Source organism: Coregonus clupeaformis, chromosome 27 (assembly GCF_020615455.1).
Source record: "Coregonus clupeaformis isolate EN_2021a chromosome 27, ASM2061545v1, whole genome shotgun sequence".
In the NCBI taxonomy this organism is placed as follows: domain Eukaryota; kingdom Metazoa; phylum Chordata; class Actinopteri; order Salmoniformes; family Salmonidae; genus Coregonus; species Coregonus clupeaformis.
Window position 1 is genome coordinate 6783620 of NC_059218.1, and position 17625 is coordinate 6801244.

Below are 17625 nucleotides of genomic sequence, written 5' to 3' on the forward strand. Positions count from 1 at the left end.
ACAACGCGCCAGTTGTCAAAATGATACCGAAGATAATTTGGTTTGGCTATAAAAATTACGAGGTAGTCGACAAAAAACGAGTTGCAATCTGCAAAACATGCGGATCGAAGATTACAGACGGAGCTGCCACAACGTCCAACTTTGTTCGACACCTGAAGTTGCACAAAGAAAGGTAAGTTTTGAACGAATGCTACGCACCTTATCGGATGTACCGTAACTTACTAGCTAGCTGCTGCATATTTACTGTATCAACGAGACAACGCACGTCTCCCTTGCTGGTTCATGCTTACAAAAATATGGATTTTTGAACTGCTATTATATGGACATTCTAAAACGCTTTCGTGAAAAACGCTTAACGTTCTTTAATGTACTAAGACAGTGTTATTAAAAGACCAAACTCTGTAAATATCATATTAATAAAGTATACTATGTACAAAACATCATATGAGCCCAGAATATGAACGCAAACACGTTTAATAACACGTTGCGTTTTCCTCCCATAGAAAACTATTATAAGAAAAGGCTTAACGTGTCTTAATATACTGAGACAGTAATATTAAAAGACCAAACTATAAATATCATATTAATAAAGTATACTAAATGTACAAAACATCAGATGAGGCCAGAATATGAACGCAAACACGTTTAACAACACGTTAAGTGTTTTCCTCCCATAGAAAACCATTATAAGAAAAGGCTTAACATGTCTTATGTAGACTACTATGTATTCTGGGCTCATCTGATGTTTTGTACATAGTATACTTTATTGATATGATATTTACTTAGTTTGGTCTTTTAATAACACTGTCTTAGTACATAAGACACGTTAAGCCTTTTCTTATAATGGTTTTCTATGGGAGGAAAACGCAACGTGTTATTAAACGTGTTTGCGTTCATATTCTGGGCTCATCTGATGTTTTGTACATAGTATGCTTTATTAATATGATATTTGCAGAGTTTGGTCTTATAATATTACTGTCTTAGTATATTAAGCATTAAGCAACGCTTAAGCGTTTTTCACGTTAAGCGTTTTAGAATTCAGTTTCAGAGTTGCTGGTGTGCTGCCTCATTGAGGTCGTTTATGTAATTTTGGTTAATCACAACTAAGCAGAACTGTCGCTGAAGACAAAATATCACAATTAAACAATGAATGCACCCCCTTTCACAACTCGGATGTAGTTGGTGCATCCCTAAACCCATCCAAGTACAACAGGAAACATAGTAAGACGTATACATTGTAAAGAGGAAAATGATAACACAGTCACAGTAGATCCACCATTAGCCTTCCCTTTTCATATCATGCCCAAACAGCAGACAGCGCATGGACAGAGTGCTACCGTAGTCTACAGTAGGTCTGTGAGGCAGCGCACCACTGGGATATATACAGTATATAATAAAATAATAACGATTATAGTAGTAATGTTCAGAGATGCAATAGATTATTATAGTGCAGTTCTTAACTAATGGGAATATTGTTTAGCTTATTTTTGGTTTAATTTGGTTTACTTTAGTTATTTAATTTATTCAATTATTTTGTTTTTCTATACTTTTCATGCCAACTTGCCATGGCCCCCTAGAACCCCCTCGCTGGCACCCAAGGGTCCCCGTCCCCACTTTGAAAACCACTGCTATAAAGCATATGACTTCAGTTTCTTGAGGGAAAGGGCTTTCTTATGAATTTTGAAGCAGTGAAAATATTCTTAATATTGCATACACTGAAACTGAAATGTATTATCGTAAACCGTAGTGTACAATAGGCAATGAATATTAACACAACAACATTGATATGAGTAAAGAGTAGTTTCAAATACAACATGTGTGGCTGTAAAGGATTTTCTGACATCTGTTTCATATTCTTCTCTGTTACAGGTATGAAGAATACCAGATGAACAAAATCATCGTAGATGAACCACAACAGCCTTCAATCTCACAATTCCTTGACACTCGTGTAGGGCGTTACAGCCTGACCCACCCACAGCAGAAGGCCATCTCCAATGCGATACTGTCTGACTTGATTATTGATTGCAATTTTTCTATTGTGGAAAATAAGAGCTTTCGTCACTTTCTGGCTGTGCTGGACAGCAAGTATACCCCAGTATGTCGCCGAACGCTGACCACAAAAACAGAGAGCCTTGCTGAGGAGAGACGGTCAAAGTTAAAAACTCAATTGAGCAACACTGACCATGTTTCAGTCACTGTGGACATTTGGTCTGATCGAAAGATGAGGGGGATTCCTTGGTGTCACTGTGCACTGGATGGAGCGAGATGCAGAGAGGGTACAGCTAAAGACTAATCTCTTGGCCTGCAACCGCTTCAAAGGCTCTCACACAGCAGAGCGAATCTGTGACCAATTTGAGGCAATATGTGATGAATACAACATCAAAGCTAAATTGGACTATATAATTAGTGACAATGCTGCTAACATGCGCAAGGCATTTACAGTCTGCTTCCCCCAGCGAACAGGAGGAAGATGAAGATGCTGGAGATAATCTTGATGATCCTGAGCTATGGCATGACTTAACCCAAGAAGACCAGCAAACCGTCGATGCTGCTATGGCAAAGAAACAGCGCCTGCAGTGTTTTGCACACACATTGCAGCTGGTTGTGGGAGACGGTTTGAAAGAAACAAAAGCGGCATGTCCTTCTCTCTCCAAGTTATCAAAACTTAGCTCCCTGCTCCACACAAGCACAACGTTTAAAGACATCTTCGATGGTGAATTTGGGAGCACAGAGGCATCCCTGCTGCAGTGAGCACGAGGTGGAATTCCACACTGCGGCAGGTAAAAGCAGTCCTTCATTGTGATCAGCAAAAGCTCTGCGCAGTTCTTGAGAAGGCCGGGCATAAAGAACTGTCATTCACACCACGAGAGTGGAATCTGCTGAAGGAGTTGGTGGACATCTTAAAACCGTTCGGAGAAGCAACTGATTTGACACAGGGGGAGAAAGTCATTACAATCAGTGCAGTTGTTCCATCCATCTTGTCCCTCAATCACCATCTTGAGAAGCTGAAGCCTCAAGTTCGTTTCCTGAGTGGCCTGGTCAGAGGTCTGCAGGCATCCCTGAAAAAAGATTTCTTGGGATCTTCATTAATGTAAAAATGGCCCAGTCTCAAGAAGGGATCACTGCCCCCTTTTCAGACACAGTCTACCTGAAAGCAGCTGCCTTGGATCCAGCCTTTTGTCTGCTGTGGATTGAGCCCCCATGTGCTGGTCAACCGTGACATCAAGGCAGAGGTGGCACAACGAGTTAAAGGTAAATATTATTGACTTGCAATGCAACTTAAATGCAACGTACAATAATTTGATCTTAATCTGATATAGGATCTAATGTGATATTAATCTGACTTTAACAATAATAAAAAATTTCAGTCTTGAACAGTATCATCAACATCAGAAATAAGGGCTCTTTTGTTTCTGCTGTTGTGACACGTTTTATTTTTATTTTTAGAATTGATCCTGCAAGATGCTGCAGAGACAGAGCAGCCTGTGCCGGTGCCTGCTGAAGAAGAACTAGAGGACATGGAAGGAGAAGGGCTGTTTGCTGCATACCATAAGAGGCAGAAAAGGGATGTTGGGACCCCACCAGCAGTACAGCTAAGTCACTACATTGACATGGCAGAAGGACAGAATGCCCTTTTGTTCTGGGCACTGAACAGTAAGACTCTTCCTTCACTCTTTCAAGTAGCCATCCGAGTCTTGGCAGTGCCTGCTTCTAGTGCTCCAGTGGAGCGAGTTTTCAGCCATGGTGGCATCATTCTGCGTCCCCATCGTGCACAAACGACTGACAGACTTTTGGCCAATTTGATCTTTTGCAAATGCAATGCAGTATAGGGGCCTCCCTCCACCTGTCCACAGCACGCATGCGCGCACACACACTCACTCTCTGCTCATCACCTGTCCACACAGCTCTCTCTCTCCTGTGGTAGGAGTTTCACATGGAGTAAGATCTGTTCATTTGCAGTGCAGGTTCCCACACTGTTTTTACTTCCAGAGCTTTGGTGTTTGTCCTTCCCCGTAAACCATTTCTCTCTCTCTCTCTCTCTCTCTCTCTCTCTCTCTCTCTCTCTCTCTCTCTCTCTCTCTCTCTCTCTCTCTCTCTCTCTCTTCTCTCTCTCTCTCTCTCTCTCTCTCTCTCTCTCTCTCTCTCTCTCTCTCTCTCTCTCTCTCTCTCTCTCTCTCTCTCTGCATTGTTCTAGTGCAATATGCTGTTCAAATACAAGCATTTTTTTGTGAAAATTAAATGTTATGTTTTTTGCTGTATTTGATTAATGTTATTGTATAAAAAGGTTTAAATAAATACAAATCTTACAGACATACATGATTTGTATACATTTTATTTCTGTGGTAAGAGGACTTGAAATGACTCGAAACTAAAATGGTAGGACTTTGGACTCGACTTGAGACTTGATGGCTTTGACTTTTGACTCGACTTGGGACTTGCCTCATCTTTGACTCGACTTGACTCGGGACTCGAGGGCAAAGACTTGAGACTTACTTGTGACTTGCATAACAATGACTTTGTCCCACCTCTGCAAATTAATACATACCATATGAAACGTAAAATACCATACTAAATGGAGTGTCTCGGATTTACAAACAGAATAATACGAAATGCTCTGAGACCTCTGAATGCTCTGCTATAAAAAGCCAACTGACATTTACTCCTGTGGTTATGACTTGTTGCACACTCTACATCCACTGTGATTTTTACTTGACCCTGCTGATCATCTATGAACATTTGAACATCTTGGAGAACGATCTAGCCTTAATGGGCTTTATAAATACATCTGATTGATTGATTGGATTAATTGGCTGTTAAACTAACTAAATTGAGAAGATATCATTATGTCGTGTTTTGGTGATTAAACCAATGTACACATTATTTTTCAAGGTAAACTTATATTTTGGTTCTGTGGTGAAAGATGTCTACAAACAAAATGAATGCACAGTGAAAGGTTTTGAATGTAAGACTGGCTGTGTAACAAGTGTTACCAGTAAGAGTTTTGAAAATTCACAACATAGTTGTGAAAAGAGTACCAAAGCGATAAAAAAAACTGTAGTTTGATAACAGCTGAACACTGTAAATGTGTATATTTTTACCTCAAATCTATCAATTTGACATCAATTTATGTGCTACCATTTGGAATTATAGTGTAGTGTACAATGCACTGCAGAAATACTTGGGTTATATATAATCTGAATTTCATTGATTCACTGTAAGCTGATGAATTTCAAGCAAAGAGATAGGCGATACTGTATCAGTTGACAAGTCACGTAGAAAGGGTGCATTTTACAGTAGCCAACTGCTTTACAATACCCACATTTCTGATGATTTGTCCTACGTATGTACTGTACAAGGAAAATGAAACTATAAGACTGACATATTTCTCAACATGCTCACAACATGCCATTGGATACAATTTTCTTTCAAAATTGTGCATGTCAAGTTATAGTCAAATATTGTATGGAAAATTATATTTACCATCTCCTATTCTTTCTATTCAGCACATCAGAAAGAACAGTTTTGAAATGTGTATCTTGCATTTTTTTGCTTTTGGACTAAATGGTAGTTAAAATGACTAAATGGTGAGCCTGTCATTATCTGATGTATTGCTAACTAAACTAAATGTTATCATGTTATTTCACCTAAAACGTAGATTTTGCATGAATGACTCAGGAGTGAAAGATTTGTTAACCCCAATGAATGCACAATCAAAGGTTCTGAACATACGATAGGGGGCATTACACGTGTTTTCAGTTTAGAATTTTGTACTTTGAGTTTTTAAAATATACCACTTACGCCTGAAAAATGTGCCAAAGTGATTAAAAAAAGTACATTGAGTACCGTCAACCAGGCCTCACCCCGAACAGCCAACCCGGCCTCACCCCGAGCAGCCAACCTGGCCCCTACCCCCAGGCTTATGCTTACCTCCACCACTTTTGAAGCCAGGCATTTCCAAGTCCAACAACATATCCCACTGATGCCAGGATGAACTCCACTCCATTGGCCCATGTTTCCCTTTCTCTTGATAGAATCTGTCCATCTTAAAAGAACTGATTCTTTGTGACAATCTACTTCTCTGCACCTTGCCGTGCTTTTGGCTGTGTTCTCTTACCTATGGGCGTGGAGTTATTTTATTTTCATAATAAAACCCCCCCAGAATGAATAGGAAATAAGCAAACAGCATGTTCCTAACCCCAGTTGTGCATGGATTAGGCTAACTCTAATTTTGTTGTTTTGTTTGAAAAATATGTATTTCCATCCATCATGATTGTGAGTAACAACAAACTAAGATTGTATAATAACCAAATAATAGCAAGTTAAAATAGTCTGACTTCTCACCTTCCATGAGACCTCCTCTGTCAACTTGCCTGACGACTAAAACGGAATTCTTCCGCATCTCTATCGTTCGCTACATACTTCAGTCTGAGAACACCTTGTTGGCTATTAAGTGGATGACTGTTCCTTCTTCACATTTTAGGACAAGACTGATCATGCAAGGATACTAGATTGATTATAATACACTATAAATACAAAAGTATGTGGACACCCCTTCAAATTAGTGGATTCGGCTATTTCAGCCACTTTCAACGTGGCACCGTCATAGGATGCCACCTTTCCAACAAGTCAGTTCTTCAAATTACTGCCCTGCTAGAGCTGCCCCGGTCAACTGTAAGTGCTGTTATTATGAAGTGGAAACGTCTAGGAGCAACAATGGCTCAGCTGCGAAGTGGTAGGCCACACAAGCTCACAGAACGGGACCACCGAGTGCTGAAGCGCGTAGCGTGTAAAAATGGTCTGTCCTCGGTTGCAACACTCACTACCGAGTTCCAAACTGCCTCTGGAAGCAACATCAGCACAATAACTGTTCGTTGGGAGCTTCATGAAATGGGGTTCCATAATAATATAATAATAATAATATGCCATTTAGCAGACGCTTTTATCCAAAGCGACTTACAGTCATGGCCGAGCAGCCGCACACAAGCCTAAGATCACCATGTGCAATGCCAACCGTCGGCTGGAGGGGTGTAAAGCTCGCCGCCATTGGACTCTGGAGCAGTGGAAATGCGTTCTCTTGAGTGTTGAATCACACTTCACCATCTGGCAGTCAGACAGACGAATCTGGGTTTGGCGGATGCCAGGAGAACGCTACCTTTCCCAATGCATAGTGCCAACTGTAAAGTTTGGTGGAGGAGGAATAATGGTCAGGGGCTGTTTTTCATGGTTCGGGCTAGGCCCCTTAGTTCCAGTGAAGGGAAATCTTAACATTCTAGACGATTCTAGACGATTCTGTGCTTCGAACTTTGTGGCAACAGTTTGGGGAAGGCCCTTTCCTGTTTCAGCATGACAACGGCCCCGTGCACAAAGTGAGGTTCATCCAAAAGGGTTTGTCGAGATCGGTGTGGAAGAACTTGGCTGGCCTGCACAGAGCCCTGACCTCAACCCCATCGAACACCTTTGGGATGATTTGGAACGCCGACTGCGAAGCAGGCCTAATCGCCCAACATCAGTGCCAGACCTCACTAATGCTCTTGTGGCTGAATGGAAGCAAGTCCCCGTAGCAATGTTCCAACATCTAGTGGAAAGCCTTCCCAGAAGAGTGGAGGCTGTTATAGCAGCAAAGGGGGGACCAACTCCATATTAATGACCATTATTTTGGAATGAGATGTTCGATGAGCAGGTGTCCACATACATTTGGTCATGTAGTGTATCTGTTACTCACATCTTTACTTTTTACAATTAACAAATAAACACAAGAGCATGTACAGTTTGGTTGATCCATTAAACACTATGATTCTATTCTCCATTGTACTAGTGATGCTGTATCATGCATGATTGAGTGTTTTTTTATTAATCCTTTATTTTATCAGGGAGTCATACAGATAAGCCCTGAATTACAGAAATTACAGAAAGGCACACATCAAATACAATTACAAAATGCAAGTAGAAACAAAACACAGTCATAAAAATAAACACATTCATCAGTAATAAGGTCCTCAGTCAGGTTTCTGTATTGCCCTCAAGGCATCCAATTTAAGAAAATGTTCAAGATTGTTCCACAAATACGGTGCAAAAAAATACTTGCTTCACAACACTCCAATACAGAGGTAGCCTCAGTGTCTGAGTTCCGACCCATCTTAACTGTACTCCTACTATCCTCACAACCAAATCATTACTTTAGATGACTGATTCAGAAAATGTATTTCAAATATTCATGTTCATAACGACAAAACGTTGATTCAACCAGTTTTTGCCCAGTGGGATGTACCTCTGGTTGTATCTGGCAGGAATGCTGTCAGACCAGTCTGGCTAAAACATTATGCACATGTCAATGTTGGTCATGGTGTATGTAACTTAAAAGTCCAATGCAGCCATTTTGATCTCAATATCAAATCATTTCTGGGTAACACTTAAGTACCTTAGTGTGATTGTTTTGTACTGTATGTATGGTGCGAGTAGGTATATGATATGGCAAGATCAATAAATCCCACCTTCCAATCACAATGCTGATGAGCTATACCCGAGGGTACAGAAATGTTAAAAGCTTTTACATTTCTAAGCTATTGTGTGCACAGGAGGCTGCTGAGGGGAGGATGGCTCATAATAATGGCTGGAATGGAGTGAATGGAATGGTAACACAACACATGGAAACCATGTGTTTGATGTGTTAGATAAAATTCAATTTATTCCGTTCCAGCCATTACTATGAGCCCGTCCTCCCCAATTAAGGTGCCACCGGCCTCCTGTGATTGTGTGAATATCAACTTATAACCCCCCCAACACACACACAAACAAATACAATAATATTTGAACTGTTTCAGGCTACTCAATAACAAAATTCATACTTACATTCAACTGTGTTAATATTAACTTACACTACTCCCAGGCAAACATGCAAAGTATCATAATCTGTTCAGGCATAAGCAGTAGACATACTACTGTACAGTGTTCTAACATTTCACTTCTTATGTTGCCATTCCCTGGTAAGGAAAGTAGAACTGTCAGCAGGACCATACATAATGGAGTTAAATGTTTAGAGTCACATTTCCCCTATGCCCCCTGCTAAATGTTTACTGTCCTCATTTTGATGTGTGCAAATAATCTTCAATTATCAAACGGTGAGGGGTTAAAGAGCGGAGGGGCTTGTAGGGTCTGTTATTGTTAAAGAGCGGAGGGGCTTGTAGGGTCTGTTATTGTTAAAGAGCGGAGGGGCTTGTAGGGTCTGTTATTGTTAAAGAGCGGAGGGGCTTGTAGGGTCTGTTATTGTTAAAGAGGGGAGGGGCTTGTAGGGTCTGTTATTGTTAAAGAGCGGAGGGGCTTGTAGGGTCTGTTATTGTTAAAGAGCGGAGGGGCTTGTAGGGTCTGTTATTGTTAAAGAGCGGAGGGGCTTGTAGGGTCTGTTATTGTTAAAGAGGGGAGGGGCTTGTAGGGTCTGTTATTGTTAAAGAGGGGAGGGGCTTGTAGGGTCTGTTATTGTTAAAGAGCGGAGGGGCTTGTAGGGTCTGTTATTGTTAAAGAGCGGAGGGGCTTGTAGGGTCTGTTATTGTTAAAGAGGGGAGGGGCTTGTAGGGTCTGTTATTGTTAAAGAGGGGAGGGGCTTGTAGGGTCTGTTATTGTTAAAGAGGGGAGGGGCTTGTAGGGTCTGTTATTGTTAAAGAGGGGAGGGGCTTGTAGGGTCTGTTATTGTTAAAGAGGGGAGGGGCTTGTAGGGTCTGTTATTGTTAAAGAGGGGAGGGGCTTGTAGGGTCTGTTATTGGACTCAATAAAAGGTCATCAGGATTTATACATAGATCCATGTTCTCTGTCCGTTCCTAGATCTAGATGACGTTCTCAAAGAGCTGCATGGAGGCCATGATATCTTCATCCTGGTGAGAGAAATTAAGAGTTAAGGAATCTGTTTTTTTTGGACACAATGTCAATTGAACACTACTTATGGCAGTACTGTTCTTAGCTGTTCATATGTTTTATGCTCCTCTGACATGTTGTGCTGGTTCTGTAAGACAAACCTGACAGAACTTGCTGTCTACCAACTACAGGAATACCTGGGATGTTAGCCAGACAAGTTAAAACCATGTAATAGCCAGTGGCTTGTCTGGGCATCTTTTCACCAGTAAAGCTTGTGGAGGATGTGTTTACCTTCTGACAGGTCTCTATGAACTCATCAATGGTCACAACCCCGTCTCTGTTCCGATCCATTTTCTGTTAAAGATGGCCATTAAAGATCTTGTATGATTACATACAGTACTACTAACCTCCACAGTGACACAATGTGAAGCTTTAAGGTTGGGAAAATTAAAACAGACGAGAGTTCTCATCAAACAATAACCAAACAATAAAGCCTTAGGACAGAAACAATACAAACAGAAGGACAGAAGGTTTTAAACAACATGTCAAATGTCAGACATGGGGGTGGGATGGGAGGGGGTTATACGCTTGGGGGTTAATGTACCTGAAAGAACTTGTCCACATGCTCAGATGGGTCATCATCTCGTACACTGGGATAGGTATACCTGCCCATCATGTCATAGATGGACGTCATTATGGCCAACATCTCCTGTACACAGGTGCACACAACACACACATACACACACACACAAAGACACACACACACACACAAAAACACACACACGGACGCACACGCACAGTCACGAGTCAGTGCTATGTCTGTCTGTCTAGCAGTATAACTCTCTCTATGCAAGGCACAGCCTTACACTGTACCTCCTTGGTAATGCAGCCATCCTTGTTGATATCATACAGATTGAAGGCCCACCGGAGTTTCTCTGTTTCCGAACCTCTGAGCAGTACAGATAGTCCAATCACAAAGTCCTGGTGGGGGGGATTGAGCAGGTTATTGGGATGGCTAATTGATTGTTCAGGAAGGTTTTATTGCTAGAGAGGAAATTACCTTACTTTAAAGGAGCTTTGCTTACCTCAAAATGGATAGTGCCATTTCTGTCCATGTCAAAAGCGTTGAACAGGAAATGTGCATATGTGGTGGCATCTGAGAAGTGATTACAATGATATAGTTAACATTAGGCAGGCGTACAGTGGGTGACAGTTGGTTATTTATTCTCTTTCCACTTACATCCACTTTGCTCAGGGTGAAATGGGTCAGTCTTTATAGCATCTATATATCAATCGATGAGGTTCTGAGTTGTCAGAATCTTGCATCTTCTGATAAAATGTTTACTCCAAATCAGTAATACAATGTTCTCTATCAAATAACAGCCCATTGAAATAGCCAGCCTGGCCTCAGAGACATAATATAATAAATGTAAATCTGTGATACTCAAATTAGTATGATATGATACGTTGGGTATGGTTACTTAAGCCAAAAATTAGGTTGGTCGGGGAGGACGGGTGGGCATATAACGCAAACATCTAGCAACCAGGACGTGTACTCCGAGCATGTGCTGACCAACTGGCAAGTGTCTTCACTGACATTTTCAACATGTCCCTGACTGAGTCTGTAATACCAACATGTTTCAAGCAGACCACCATAGTCCCCGTGCCCAAGGACTCTAAGATAACCTGCCTAAATGACTACCGACCCGTAGCACTGACGTCTGTAGCCATGAAGTGCTTTGAAAGGCTGGTCATGGCTCACATCAACAGCATTATCCCAGAAACCCTAGACCCACTCCAATTTGCATACCGCCCCAACAGATCCACAGATGATGCAATCTCTATTGCACTCCACACTGCCCTTTCCCACCTGGACAAGAGGAACACCTACGTGAGAATGCTATTCATTGACTACAGCTCAGCATTCAACACCATAGTGCCCTCAAAGCTCATCACTAAGCTAAGGATCCTGGGACTAAACACCTCCCTCTGCAACTGGATCCTGGACTTCCTGACGGGCCGCCCCCAGGTGGTAAGGGTAGGTAACAACACATCTGCCACACTGATCCTCAACACGGGGCCCCTCAGGGGTGCGTGCTCAGTCCCCCTCCTGTACTCCCTGTTCACCCATGACTGCATGGCCAGGCACGACTCCAACACCATCATTAAGTTTGCCAACGACACAACAGTGGTATGCCTGATCACCGACAACGATGAGACAGCCTATAGGGAGGAGGTCAGAGACCTGGCCGTGTGGTGCCAGGACAACAACCTCTCCCTCAACGTGACCAGGACAAAGGAGATGATTGTGGACTACAGGAAAAAAAAGAGGACTGAGCACGCCCCCATTCTCATCGACTGGGGCTGTAGTGGAACAGGTTGAGAGCTTCAAGTTCCTTGGTGTCCACATCACCAACGAACTATCATGGTCCAAACACACCAAGACAGTCGTGGAAGAGGGCACGACAAAGCCTATTCCCCTCAGGAGACTGAAAAGATTTGGCATGGGTCCTCAGATCCTCAAAAAAATTCTACAGCTGCACCATCGAGAGCATCATGACTGGTTGCATCACCGCCTGGTATGGCAACTGCTTGGCCTCCGACCGCAAGGCACTACAGAGGGTAGTGTGTACGGCCCAGTACATCACTGGGGCCAAGCTTCCTGCCATACAGGACCTCTATACCAGGCGGTGTCAGAGGAAGGCCCTCAAAATTGTCAAAGACTCCAGCCACCCTAGTCATAGACTGTTCTCTCAGCTACCGCACGGCAAGCGGTACCGGAGTGCCAAGTCTAGGTCCAAAAGACTTCTCAACAGCATCTACCCCCAAGCCATAAGACTCTGAACAGCTAATCATGGCTACCCGGACTATTTGCACTGCCCCCCCCATCCTTTTACGCTGCTGCTACTCTGTTAATTATTTATGCATAGTCACTTTAACTCTACCCACATGTACATATTACTTCAACTACCTCAACTAGCCGGTGCCCCCGCACATTGACTCTGCACCGGTACCCCCCGGCCTCCCTACTGTTATTGTATTTTATTTTATTTTACTTCTGCTCTTTTTTTCTCAACCCTTTTTTTGTTGTTGTTTTATTTTTACTTTTTTGTTTAAAATAAATGCACTGTTGGTTAAGGGCTGTAAGTAAGCATTTCACTGTAATGTCTGCACCTGTTGTATTCGGCGCATGTGGCCAATAAAATTTGATTTGATTTGATTTGATTTGACCATACGTATTGCAAATTTGTAACATATTGCACAAATTGCAATTCATAACATATCATACGAATTGTAATTCGTAACATATCATACGAAATGGATGATGGACATCCACAAATAAATACCATACAAAACATATCATACTAATTTGAGTGTCACGGATTTACATTTACTATGTTACGTCTACCTCTGAGTCCAGGTTGAAATAGCTGACAACAGTAGGGGCAGTTGAAAGGGCGTCTTCCACCCATCTGCTGTACTATTCCATGGTGCCTCCCTTGCATCTCTTGAGGGGAGACTCCTACCTCCCTGGGGGAAGAACTGTGAGTAGATGGTCTTGAACGTCTCCTCATCCACCAGCCCGCTAGGACACTCCTGTTCAGAGAGAAGTGAAAATATCTTTAATAAGTTTGTCTTACTTAACTTGTATGTACTGTATGCATGTTTAAATTTAGTTAAATATCTGTGAAAATAGATGTGTCTAACAGCTTGTAAACGCCTAATAAGTAGGTAACTGCCAGAATAAAGGAAACACCAACATAAAGTGTCTTAATAGGGCGTTGGTCCACCGTGAGCCAGAACAGCTTCAATGCACCTTGGCATATATTCTTATTAGTGTCTGGAACTCTATTGCAGGGATGTGACACCATTCTTCTGTGAGAAATTCCATCATTTGGTGTTTTGTTGATGGTGGTGGAAAACGCTGTCTCAGGCACCGCTCCAGAATCTCCAATAAGTGTTCAATAGGGTTGAAATCTGGTGACTGAGACGGCCATGGCATATGGTTTACATGATTTTTATGCTCATCAAACCATTCAGTAACCACTCATGCACTATGGATGGGGGCATTGTCATACTATGGGAGCATAGCCATGGTAGCCAAAATAATGGCTTGCCCAGCATTTTTATACATGACCCTAAGCATGATGGGATGTTAACTGCTCAATTAACTCAGGAACCACACCTGTGTGGAAGCACCTGCTTTCAATATACTTTGTATCCCTCATTTACTCAAGTGTTTCCATTATTTTGGCAGTTACCTGTATGTCTAATGGCTTGCAGTATGTGTAAATATCTGTGTAAATGTATGTAGCTATGTAAAGTATGTAAAACATTTTGTGAGACGATATCTTTGCAGTCCTTCAAGTCCCTGACAGTGTTTATTTAACCTCCACCCCACTCCCACTCGGTGCTCTAAGCCCAGCCAAGTCCCAGTCACACGTTTTTGAAGTCTCTGTAGAGCGACTGCAGCTCCTTCCTGGTAAACTGGGTCTGGGCCTGGAGCTGTTCTAAGCCTTCGGGCTGGTGACGAACAGTAGAAAGCTCCAATTCACATTCACTACTCTCTGTTTGAGAGAGGAGAGGGAGAGAGGGAGAGGAGGACAACTCAGGGAAAGGAAGGAGTTGGGAGAAGGGGAGAGGTGAAAAGGAGAGGAGAATGCGGATTCAGGGAGAGGCAAAAATAGCACAGGAGGGGATGAGAAAGGTTGAAATCGGGAGAAGAAGATGTGGGGATAATCGGAAGAAATTGGAGGGAGAGAAATTTGTGTGGTGGGTAACACAGAAATTGGATTGGAGGACAATGGTGTACAATACCATTTTTCAAGGGAAAAAGATGGTGAACAGGTGGATAATAAAGTAAGAGAGGATGATGAGTGGAAGACAAGAAAGCAACACTCAGAGAGAGACAAAACAAATTGTATATACATGTACATAATGAGAGAGTGGGGCACAGATTAAAGCATAGTCGAGACAAAAGGAAATGAAGAATACATGGAGTTACTACTGTGTGTGTGCTCACCATCTATGAAATACAAACATCAGAGAGAGGAATGGGGTGAGGAAGAGATTGAAGTATAGGGAAGTGAGGAGGTGAGAAAGGGGGAAACACATACAATCAGGTTAAGCAGGTGGTCACAGTATTTTTGGGAGGTTAAAATATTTTCTATTTCTATCCACCAGTAATAAGACATGAGACCTTTGTGTCTTGAGGCATTTTGTCTTAATATGCAGTGGAAGCCAGCTGTCTCTCATAAGGTGACAACAGTGAAATCAAGTAGCTTCAACTATCAACAACACAGTACAAAAAGCTTCTGTCTATCTGTGAGGAATATGATGGCCTTGATCAGAAAAGGGACTGAGGAGTCTGTCCCTGTTACTTACCATCTAATGACAAGGGCTCCCAGACACCAAACTGCTTGAGCATTACAAAAAATAGGCCAACGACTACAGTAATTGTAATCAGTTCCATGCCATCCAGCACCATGGCTGATTGATTTGAGTAAGAACCTTTACATGCGTTCTATTAGCCAGCCCTGAACATATAGGATGTGTATTCCATAACTTTACAAATATTTGCTGCTGTATGTGTGTGTCTAAAATAACATCCAATTAAACAATTGAACAAGATGCCTGAAAAATAGCTGCAAACACTGAAATATATTGCTCACACTTGCACTTTACTCCCCCGATCCTCCCACCCACACACACTGTTAAAGCAGGTGAAATCTGCAAGTGACAATGCTCTTCATGGGTGAACAAGGTAAAGATCCAATAACAGTCACTCTGTTTCAGCTGCCCTTCATTTAACCCCTTGATCTCCAGTGAAAGCAAAAAGGTGAGTTTGTTGATAATATTTTGTCTTCCAAAAGTCCCTCTAAATCCAGGTCCAGTGCATGGTTTTGAGTTTTAAAAAACAATGGTATACTATTTAATCTCCCAAATCTCTCCATCCTTTGTGAAGTATCCTCTGTAGTTAAGAGTTGCAACCCCTGTGTCTCCCTTTTTGGGTAAGTCCGTCCCACAGGTCCATCAAGACAGGAATTCTTCGCTTGTGCAGTCTCCAGTTTGAGTGAGCAAGAAAGATGTGGGAGAGGGGGGAGGAGGGCAGTGAGACCGGAGGGATGATGTGTGTTTCTTTACTAATAGTTTCTTATTGACGGTCTGAGTGTTTCCTTGTTTGACGAGGCATTTCAAGGATGATGTAAAGCTGTAAACCAGGCATTGATCCACATCCGCTGATGGCTGGAATATGACCAGCAGCACTTAGAGTGAAGGAGTCTGCCCTGCCCTGTGTGGCGCTGCCTACCTACCATTGAAACATATAGCACATATAGGCAGACTCACATCAAACATAACACTGGATGAATTCACAAAGAAACCCCACATTGTGTTTCTAATTCAGCAAACAGATATCAAAAACTGATGTTCCAGTTGAGTTTAATAAGGGACTTTAAATAGGGGAGGTAGACAGAGTGGCCTAATGTTTTTTCCTATCCTATTACTCTCTGTCAAGTTTTAGCAACAATGTTCTCCATTCATTTACAATCCACCAACGCTTTCATGATATCAGTTGTGGTGGTGTGCATGACTGCGAGGGCATAAACAAGACAAAGAGAAGAGACGAAGAGGGGTAGAGTTCATAACTGAGGAGTGTCCACATCTTAATGGAATGAGTTTAAGCAGGAGCTGAGAGAGGGGGCAGGGGAGGATAAATCAATCGTTGAGATGCAAAATGCTGGTCTTAGGACTGGAATGGGAACAGGCCAGAAATGCATTTTACCAAAGACACAGAGAGAGAGAGATTTAGATGGAGTTAGCCACTTGACTCTCTCTTCTAAGTGCCCAGAGATGCTGCACATAAAGGTGCTGCACTTTGTGGACACTATCAGGAAAACACTTAAGCAGCACTGACCACTTCACTGGAAGACTTTTCTGGAATCCGACTTGGCTTGGCTATTCATATGGAGATTTCTGCGCCAAGTGCAGGATTTTTCTTTTACGTAGCTTCTGCTCAGTGCTCCCACAGCCGCTTTCCCCTCAATGACATGGAGGGGGAAACTTCAACAACTCCCTACTGTTATTTTATTTTACTTCTGCTCTTTTTTTTCTCAACACTTTTTTTGTTGTTGTTTTATTTTTACTTTTTTTGTTAAAAATAAATGCACTGTTGGTTAAGGGCTGTAAGTAAGCATTTCACTGTAATGTCTGCACCTGTTGTATTCGGCGCATGTGACCAATAAAATTTGATTTTATTTTATTTGATTCATGTTGCATGGGAGAGCCGGGACGAAAGTAACACAGTGCAAAAGTAACGCCCATTTTCTCAGATAACACAGAAGCTAGAATGTCGCAGTGAGGTCAGCGCATTCCTAATGTGGAGTACGACCTCCCTGCAAAACAACAGCCCAGTCCGATCATGTTTCGCCGAGTTATCAACAAAAAAGTGGTTTTGAGCAATATAAGTTTTAAAAAATGGACCCAGAAGTGTTTTTTGGTTGTAGAGTTGTGTTTAGTTGTTTAAGGTTCCAAACATGTCATTTTCTTAACCCATCTAGTTATTAAATGACTGCATAGGTTTCAAGTATCATGCTAGCTAGGCTTGGGTGTTAGCCTGGGAGAAATTACAGGAGAGACGGGTGATACGAAAGTAACACAATGTAAACTGATGACCTGGAATAAAATAAAAAATTTACATTTACATTTACATCATTTAGCAGACGCTCTTATCCAGAGCGACTTACAAATTGGTGCATTCACCCTTTAGCCAGTGGGATA

General features: G+C 42.1%; 1 protein-coding gene across 3 annotated transcripts; it reads right to left on the reverse strand.

Moving 5' to 3' along the window:
- Nucleotides 1-9126: 9126 nt before the first annotated feature.
- On the reverse strand, nt 9127-16940 carry LOC121541781 (calsenilin). Of its 3 annotated transcripts, XM_041851079.2 has the most exons (9): nt 15232-16885; nt 14870-14872; nt 14290-14414; nt 13374-13443; nt 10932-11002; nt 10720-10827; nt 10451-10555; nt 10138-10200; nt 9127-9866 (listed from the first exon to the last, which is right to left on the reverse strand). In XM_041851079.2, the coding sequence occupies exons 1-9, from the start codon at nt 15332-15334 to the stop codon at nt 9819-9821; spliced, it is 696 nt and encodes a 231-aa protein (XP_041707013.1). In that variant the 5' UTR covers nt 15335-16885; the 3' UTR covers nt 9127-9818. The 3 variants fall into 3 exon arrangements, with proteins under 3 accessions (XP_041707013.1, XP_045063951.1, XP_045063953.1); XM_045208016.1 differs by lacking the exon at nt 10138-10200 and having other exon boundaries at nt 15232-16889; XM_045208018.1 differs by having other exon boundaries at nt 13256-16940.
- Nucleotides 16941-17625: the final 685 nt, after the last annotated feature.

Coding starts and splice junctions, on each gene's coding strand:
- LOC121541781 (XM_041851079.2), bottom strand. CDS start 15,334: ATGGTGCTGGATGGCATGGAACTGATTACAATTACTGTAGTCGTTGGC. Junction 10,828..10,931: donor ATGGCACTATCCATTTTGAG/GTAAGCAAAGCT, acceptor CCCCCCCACCAG/GACTTTGTGATTGGACTATC. Junction 9,867..10,137: donor TCATAGAGACCTGTCAGAAG/GTAAACACATCC, acceptor TTCTCTCACCAG/GATGAAGATATCATGGCCTC.